This window comes from Durio zibethinus, chromosome 26, assembly GCF_047325235.1.
Source record: "Durio zibethinus cultivar Kanyao isolate XHJ-2024 chromosome 26, ASM4732523v1, whole genome shotgun sequence".
Classification (NCBI taxonomy): domain Eukaryota; kingdom Viridiplantae; phylum Streptophyta; class Magnoliopsida; order Malvales; family Malvaceae; genus Durio; species Durio zibethinus.
The window spans coordinates 2,818,967-2,827,740 of NC_143187.1; the positions used below are offsets into that span (position 1 = coordinate 2,818,967).

The window sequence follows — 8,774 nt, forward strand, 5'->3', positions numbered from 1 at the left end:
CTTCAAATATCTAATGAAAATGCCAGGCTAGAAGGGGAAGGCTTTAATTGTGAAATGAATTGTTGGACAGGAGAGACCAGGTAATTTAGTAATTCCAAGCTTTGGGAATGCAAGCCAGCAATTCATTTTGAATTGGCCACTCAGTAGCCCACCTTGTCCCATCGAAAACGCATTCATTCATTACCCTTTCAATTCTCAACAACTCTGTTATCTCAATAACCACTCAGCCTTCAAATAAAAATATAACAGAAACCCCATACATACATTGATAATGTTACTCTCAAAACCAGGCCTAGCCCATCAACCACGCAACTATCCTCGCCAAAGAGATACAAGAACACCATCTATGCAAATGATAATAATAATAAAAATAAAAAAAACTAAAATTTGCCAACCAAACAGCTGCTGCACAATAATTCTTGTTCATACTTTTACGGGAAGCTTCATTAGAAAATCAAGCCACAAGAAAAACCTGTTACAAACAGTAATAGCAGTCTTAGGAATTTTTTGCAGTGTAACTGAGAAAAAAAAAAAAGAAGATTATTTTCTCTAATATATATTCATACCGCACATTTAAACAAGGGAATGCCACCCATCAAGCCACAACAATATTCTTAAACTGAATGTAGCATGAACAGGCGTTTCTCATACATACTGCCAGCCAAAAAAAATTGCAAGTGAGAGAGATTTATGATTGGAGTGAATGGACCAGGACACCTCCAATTAATGGGAGAAAATAAATAACCACTGCAGATAATATACTGATTATGAACTCATGAAAGCACAAATGCCAAGAAAAAAACTTCAAAACTGCCTAAATCCATCGCAGACATGTTAAATCAATGCCAGTCTCTAAAATGCCACCAACATTAAACCACATAAATTATGTCTTTATTGCTTATGACCTTGAACTTTTTCACATGTGCCTGTAATTACAAAAGAAATTTCCAATGTCTCATTAGGGGGAGAGGATGGAGGGAAAGCGCAGGCATATAAACTGCATTGTTACTGATGCTCTGTTTTACTTTTTGGACATGAGACAATTGCCACGGAACTAATAAGTAATAACTTTCTTCTAAAAGAAAGGAGAATTTTTAAATTCCAAACAGCTTAAGCAGGCATTAACTAGGGCAGATGCATGATTTACCTACAATATCCTGAAACAAATTGCCGCCCAAAGTGGTCCAGGTCAAAAGCTGGAGATCACAAAGGGCCTGGAAGAAAGGCCTGCACCATCGAGTAATTCACAAATAAGAAACTCCAAATATCCATAAAGATAATAAAAAGTTTCATTGCTAAATTTTAACCTTTATCAGTTAATTGGGACAGGCTCCATCTTAAATAAGTAAATTACTTGGTAAAGCTCATCTCTGAATATCTGCACGGAAATGAAGGATAAAATAAATCATGATGCTTAGATATAGTAGATGACAGAAACAGACTGAAAAATTTCACCTCCCATTGCTTACATATAACTTAGGAGTTTCAACTTACCTGCGAGGCTGCTTATTTGGGTTACTTTGTCGTTGCCCAAATTCATCACTCACAAGCTCTGCATAGGATACAAGTTGTTTAACAACCAAAATATAAGAAATGGGAAAGGTCTATGTCCATAAGTCCACCAAATCTAAGATAAAACCAAGATCATTGCTTACCAGGTCTTTGGGAAGGCCTCCATTCATTATTTGGTTTGTTAGAAGTATTTTCTTTGCTGCAAAGGAAGGGTGATTAAATATTACTAAAACAATCACCAAGCAACAACAATAACTACTTGTTGTAACTTATAAATAGAATAAAACAAAACCAGATGCAATATCTGTCATCTTAGATTCACTAGTTTTTTGGTCTCTCTCTCTCTCTCTCTCACACACACACACACACACACACACACACACACACGAACAGCTAAGCATGTAGAGAAGAAAAAGTGCTAGACATTGTCCTTAAGATCAATTATCAGACATCTATCTCTAAGGGTGTAAGACTTTGATCATCAAACAATCTCCCAATAAAAACATTGCAATAAGAAGGGAGATACCAGTAGGCCATTATAGAGATAAAAAAAAGAAAGAACATCAAACCTTTAGACTCTTTTAAAACATCTTTCAACAATTATTTTCTATCTAAAGTTAATCAATGTAAAAGGGCAATTATTCTATGTAAACCAATCATACTAGTATCCCCCAAAAGACTTGGCTTTCACACCAAATATATTAATTGGATTCCTATAAAGTCGAAGATATAGCCAAGATTGAATAAACAGAACTGTGTATATAACTAAACTCATTCAACTCAGCTTAACCATGTGTTAATATGGATTAAACGGGTTTCTTGCAAAGAAATTCCAACCAGATGTTAACCTTCAACACTAAAAACAAAGAGGCAAATACTGAATGCTTCCAGTTTCCAAGACTAATGAGGAAGTTAATGTTTCCCTACCCACCCTGGCAAGCAGAAGGAAAACAATGACAATCAAGGCTATTTAAACCAAACAGGTTGAAGGATACCAAAACCATGCTACTAACCTTGAGGATCCTGTTGAAGATGTCTGTCCCGATGAACGAGCATGATAAGCCCCATCAACAGCGATATAAGGTGGACAATACGTTGCCCCTAAAGCCCCAGCAGGACCTGTCAGTACTGGTAGCCTAAACATAAACATGAAAATCATTAGTGTTTTTGGCTTAAACAGATGAATAAATCCAAATAAACAGGTGATCAAGAGAGAGATTTAGCATTGCATTGATAGTCAAATAAATGTTCAAGCTAAAAGTTATTCCTACATTACCATTTCACTACTGCCACAATGAGTAGCAAATTGGAGATTAGCCATGAAAGGCTTATCTGGAAACTATGTGGAGTCTGAAAAGCTGACTCATAACTCATAAGTTATGTTTAATTATGGAGAGATAACTTACTCCATAAGAAAATCAATTGGCCTTTTACAGAACTGATCGAGACATCACTCTCACTTCTCATTGGAAAGCAGATGTAATCCAAGAAAAAACTTTTTTACAGGGAAAGAATTATTGTACCATGTCATTTCGGAATTTCCTGTACCAAGTTGCGGCTGGGCAACATATCCAGGAAATGCCATGCCAACAGCAGGAACGCTAAGGCCACCAGGGTGCTGGCCCCCAAATTGCATAACTGCATGCATTCAGGAAAAAAAAAAAACGATTAAAAAATTATAAAAGTTTAATGCCAGGAATTGGGAAAGCAAAGAAATGTCCAAGAGAAAATATAGAATAATATAATGAATCTAAGCAACTCAGAAGATAAAAGTTCTTCCCTAACACCCAAAAGAATCAAACTCAAACAAACTCCAACCTCTAGCCAAGCCAGAAAAAAGTATATTCCTAATCAAAACAAACTACATTCCAGGAATTAAAACTCCATCTGATCTTAGCCAAAAGGCCATAAAAGATATTCAGATGAAAATTAAATCTAATATTTACTAAAACATTTAATTTAATCCATACAAAAAGTTAAAAAAAGGGCCCCAGGATTTAGTATGCACTGTTCCAGGTAAGGCAATTTCCCCCACTTTACATTTTACATTTTACCTTTTATAGTAGATTATGTTATCCAAATAAACTAAAGAATTATAAATGGGAAAAGCTTTACCATGGCCGACAGCCATATTTCTTGTAGCTCCCATAATCTGAGCTCCACCATACAGAAAAGAGCCCCTTCCAGCTCCTTGAACACTGTTTTTACCCTTGCTTACCAATGCACCCTTGGATTTAGTTGTTTCTGAAGATTCAACCTCTCCAGACACATAGGAACTAACTGACGTAGATGTTTTTGGTGGAGAGGAAGCTTGAGACCCAATACCAGGATGCTGGCCCAACTGCTGAGAAGCTGCTCGTACAGAATAGTGAGACCTACCTTGAACAGGATTTCTCCGAATAGCATTGACCTGTGTTGGTAGAGAAACTCTATTGACTTTGTTCTGATGTGGAGCTGGCTGATAAGCCTTTGGTCCTGGGATAGCTACACCTCTAGCCTGTAGCCTGGACTGAGAGGGTTGACTAGTATTACTATTATCCAATGAAGATCCAGAACGCAGCATTTGCACATTGGTCAAAGGCTTCACAGAAGCTGACGTGCTGGAATCATCTATATAAAGCTTTGCCATGCTGAGAGAATCAAGTACATTCTTCCCTCGCAATGAATTTGATTGCGACACAGAAAAATTCTCATCTGTAACAGAAGGGGGAAGATTCCTGCTCACGCTTCCAGCTTGCATATCCTTCTTCTGAGTCAAAGTAATGTCTTTGTTGGAAGACCCTGATGGATAAAAGGGTGGGGAAGCAGAACTCAAGCTTGAGGCAAAAATATGTTTCCTAGCAGGAAGTGATGCTGTGTCTGCATTTGTTGCAGGTGTGAAAGCTCTATTTGAATTGGCTTGTGAAGTTCCCTGAAGAGGCTTTCTAAAACTGAAATATTTAACTCATTCAATATCATGCAAACTTAATCATGGTAGAAACAGATAGAAAATTTAAGAAAAAAAATGCATATTAATACTCACGGTTTGTTCAGTGTAGGAGGTGCCTGACTGCTGTTTTTCATGGTAGGTCCATACCTCCTAGGTCCTCTTCCTCTCACAGCCTTAGGAGCCTGGTTCTGATTGTTGTTTTTCCCAAATGCTTTAGACCTACTTCCACCAGGATAACCATGATCTGAACCCCGATTTTTACTCCGAGCTCGATATCTACCTCTAGAAGATCTTCTTCCCTGAATGTGGAAGAAAAAACATATCAGTAAGCAAAAAGAAAAAGATCAAATGAGATTAAGAAAAGAAACACTAATCATGCAAGTTGATTATATACAAAACCATTACCCCTTCATAATGCTTTTCTTGCAAAGTCATCTCCTCAAACTTGTCATGTCCCCATTTCCTATCGTCTTTGGATTCCCACAATTTCCTTCCACCATGTGTTCGCCTAAAACGAGCAAATCAGGTTGATATACAACTTAAATCATTAATAATAACTTGAATGCAGAAAGCAGGATAAGGACATGACAATGCAAACCTATGAATGTAAGAAAAACCAAAATACAACAGTGAGGGCTGAACCCATAAAAAGATTAAATCTGGGCCAGAAATTAAGCAATGATAGCAAAGATTTATCAGTTACTAGTTCAACAGTCCCATAAGAGATTTAAATTGCAGTTGCGATCCAGTTTTCGGTTGCGTAGTGTTTATTGCGATTGCAGACATAACAGATGAAATAGCGGTCGTTGCACCTACCACGATCATGAATTTTTTTTTTAATTTTTGCACAACTCACCAAATCTGGGTAAATAATAATTTTATCCACGAAAACTCTTATTTTATGCTATCTAAAATAATTTATGACATTTTAATTCCTTTACTTATATGATAAAATAAATTATTATTTTTTATAACATAAATTGGCAATGTGCATATTTAAAAGTGTTCAATATGCATATCCATGAATTTTATGATTATGACTACTATAAATACATGAGATTAAAAAAAAAGTATCATATGTAAAATTTTTTTTTCAAGTATACAAAATTAAGCTCATTAATTTTAAATTAACCAGAAAAATAATAGCCAAAAGTTTTAAGATATTAATTAATAAGAATCTTGGCAATCTAACTTAAATAAAAACACAAAAAATATAAAAGAAAATTAAAATAACATAAGTAATACCAAATTTAATAATTTAAGATTAATTTTTTATATGAGACTAAAACATATACTAAACTTATGAAAATAAACTTCACTATTTATTGTGCATATTTCCCTCTCAAATAACTCAAAAAAAAATTCTCAAATTTCCATTTCCCACAAATCATGTGTCTTTCCCTCTCAAAATTTTTACCCAAGGAAAGAGAAAATAAAAAATTAATTTTAACTTTTAAAAAACCCACAAAAGGCAGCCTTTCAAATTTCCCCATTTTCCCAAATTTGCTTTCTTAAACTCTTAAAATAATTAACAACTCAATTAACTTTTAATTTTCATTTAAATTATCAAAAAAATTATATTAAAATACCAATTTTCCACCATCCATTTGTCTTTCTCTCTTTAGATTTTCACCTAAACAATAAAAAGTCAAAAACCACTTTTGATTTTGTGCCACAGATGAGCAACCTTCCATATGTCCCTTTCCCCACCCATCTCTGTTTTTCCCCTGGTTATTTCCCCTTTTCTTCCCCAACAGAGCCATCATGACCCAACCCAACCACCACCCTCATGCTTCTCTCATATCACCACAATCCCTCCCTCAAGATTTTCAACTATAAAGTCTAGCCTATATATATTTATCAAATGCAAAGATTGAAGATGATAACAGAAACTGAAGCCAACACCCATGGAAGCCATAACAGACCTCTCTCTCATGACCATCCCCCGCTAAAATATTAAAAGATGTGAAGAAAATTGGTAATTTTTAGTGAATATTTGTTTATTACCTTGAATTAATTCTATCCTTTTATATTGATGACGACTTAAATCTGTTTAATTTTGATTGAATTGACTGGATATTGAGTGGGTTTTTCTTTGTTTTGGTATGAAGCTGAAAATAAAAACAACATTAGCGGCTTTAGCGTCCCGTTACAACCGATATTTTCCGCTACGTCGCTATTTACGGCCGCTAAAAGCCGTTACACCTATGAATCACTGTGCACAACCCTATTGCAGTAAACAGCGGTGGCGGAGGGTGCCACTACCTCTAAGTAGCGGCTGCTATTCCTCTAAGGGAGCGCTATTTCCCATTAATAGGTCAGCAGATGGATTATACACCCAATCTTTACAAAATATGCACACACTATAACACAGTTAGTCCTTACACACACAAATCAATGATAAATACGGACATAAATAAAGATTTGAACCATAATAAGCCTGTTGCTATTAAAATTTCAAATAGTTGTCATTGTATTGCCAATATAGATGAAAAATATGTTCAGAATTAAAAGTTACTTTTCCCTTCTCATAAGCAAATAAAGTCAAGGAAAAATAGTCATAAGCACTTATAATGTCCTCAAAGACCAAGGTTCCAATCTGGGCCTAAATTTTGACCAAATCAAGTTAAAGTTGGTCTTGTGTTGGGCCACTCAGTGTTTTACAACAAAGTTCCTGATCAACTAGCTCATGCCTGGATCAAACTGGGTAGCCTTTAAGCTCTTAGAATGAATGAACAATGACATCCAAAAAAATCTAAATAAAGAACGAGAGCATTTTGTATTTAAACAAAGTCTACTTGTGGAACATTATGCTAGAGTGAATTACAACATTTCCCAACTATTAAAGTTACATAATTTAAATTTACCAGAAGCCATACTTGTCCAGAAGAGCAAGTAAGTTAAGCTCTCATCGTTACAACCTTACATTTCCTTAAATTTGAATAATCATGGACCAATTAAAGGTTTAAGATAACAAAACATAGAACAGCAGCATTAAGTACATGAACATCATAGGTGTCAAAAACCCAAAATTAAGCACATTTGAATGTAATAACTTCTATGAAATCTAAATGTAACATTTTAAAGGTATACAAAATTAATTTCTACTGTCCGCAAGAAAGCATTCCAATTTCAATCATTAAACAAAAAAAGTTAAAACAGGCATAACAAATAATCTTATAGAAAAAGCACCACATACTTTTCTATAAATTGTTAATTTTTTGCTCAATTAGTTAAACATATTATGAATTAACAAAGCAATTTTAACCCACAAAAGCAAAGAAAACAAAAAATAAAGATAAATAGAATACCTATGACGACCGCCAACATTGTCTTGAAATCTATCATCGTGCATATAAAACGCCCCAGCAGTTGGCACAGCAAATGGCTCATTCTCTTTCTTTTCCTCTTCATCTTCCTCCCCCACATGATTATCATTATTATTATTAATCTCCAAAACATTATCCACATTCCCATCACCCACCACCGCTTCCTTCACATCGTCTCCGGTTCTCTCCACATGCCCTTGCACTTCTCCTTTCTCTACTTCCTCCTCTATCTCATCTTCATCAATTTCTTCCTCTTCTTCCTCCTCTTCATCATAAACTTCTTCTAAGTCCAATTCTTCTTCATCATCATAGTCTGCAGCACCGCCCTGACCGTCGGATTCTTCTGAGTGAATCACAGCCCTCCGGTCCATCCTCGCCTCAGTATTGTTATCCTCTTCCCTTTCGCCTTCCTCATCGTCACTCGCCGCCTCTCTCCTCCGCATCGCCAGCGAACGCTTCACCTCCTCTGGATCACTCTCGTACTCCACCTCTTCTTCTCCTGCCGTTGCCATCAATTTGTCGCAAACCAAACACCAACTTGTAAGAAGCAAAAGACCAATTTCAAAACCAATCGCCTAAAAATCGAAGAGAATCAAAACCCTACAAGCCTTGAGATTTAAGGAATTATTTGCATAGAGGATAGGATCTAGGGGTAGCGTTACTCAGTAAAACCCTAGATTTTGTAGGGATTTTTTTGGGGATTTTTGGGTAAAATATTGAATTGAGATAGGGCTTTCTTTTCTGATTAAAGCTTTTTTCTCTTATTTTTATTTTTGGGTTTGGGAATTACTGTAAATGATAGGGGCATTTTAGGAAACTTAAGAGTCAAGTAAGACGTAAGATCGGGAGAGTGCTTTGGGTTGGATTCTGGTACACAGTGAATCACATGAGGCCTTCGGGTTCTGTTTGGATGAATCTAAAAGAAGTTTCATGATTGGGAGCCAATGGGGTTTTGCCACGTTTGCATATGGAATTGAGATGATTTTTTATATTTACAATTTTTT

General features: G+C 35.7%; 1 protein-coding gene across 3 annotated transcripts; it reads right to left on the minus strand.

Moving 5' to 3' along the window:
• Nucleotides 1-153: 153 nt before the first annotated feature.
• LOC111274497 (protein MLN51 homolog) lies at nucleotides 154-8,513 on the minus strand. 3 transcript variants are annotated; one of them, XM_022859185.2, is made up of 12 exons: nucleotides 7,753-8,513; nucleotides 4,847-4,949; nucleotides 4,535-4,740; nucleotides 3,628-4,442; nucleotides 3,036-3,150; nucleotides 2,526-2,648; nucleotides 1,656-1,711; nucleotides 1,495-1,552; nucleotides 1,308-1,378; nucleotides 1,148-1,227; nucleotides 572-654; nucleotides 154-472 (listed from the first exon to the last, which is right to left on the minus strand). In XM_022859185.2, exons 1-9 carry the CDS (start codon nucleotides 8,280-8,282, stop codon nucleotides 1,351-1,353), a joined length of 2,034 nt encoding a protein of 677 aa, XP_022714920.2. In that variant the 5' UTR covers nucleotides 8,283-8,513; the 3' UTR covers nucleotides 154-472; nucleotides 572-654; nucleotides 1,148-1,227; nucleotides 1,308-1,350. The 3 variants fall into 3 exon arrangements, with proteins under 3 accessions (XP_022714920.2, XP_022714919.2, XP_022714921.2); XM_022859184.2 differs by having other exon boundaries at nucleotides 567-654; XM_022859186.2 differs by lacking the exon at nucleotides 572-654 and having other exon boundaries at nucleotides 193-472.
• Between the last annotated feature and the right edge of the window lie 261 nt (nucleotides 8,514-8,774).

Excerpts from the sequence above, each read along its gene's own strand:
- LOC111274497 (XM_022859185.2), bottom strand. The coding sequence starts at position 8,282 with ATGGCAACGGCAGGAGAAGAAGAGGTGGAGTACGAGAGTGATCCAGAG. Across the intron at positions 4,950-7,752 it reads AATGTTGGCGGTCGTCATAG|GCGAACACATGGTGGAAGGA; the intron begins GTATTCTATTTA and ends TGCTCGTTTTAG. Across the intron at positions 1,712-2,525 it reads TCTTCAACAGGATCCTCAAG|CAAAGAAAATACTTCTAACA; the intron begins GTTAGTAGCATG and ends CTTCCTTTGCAG.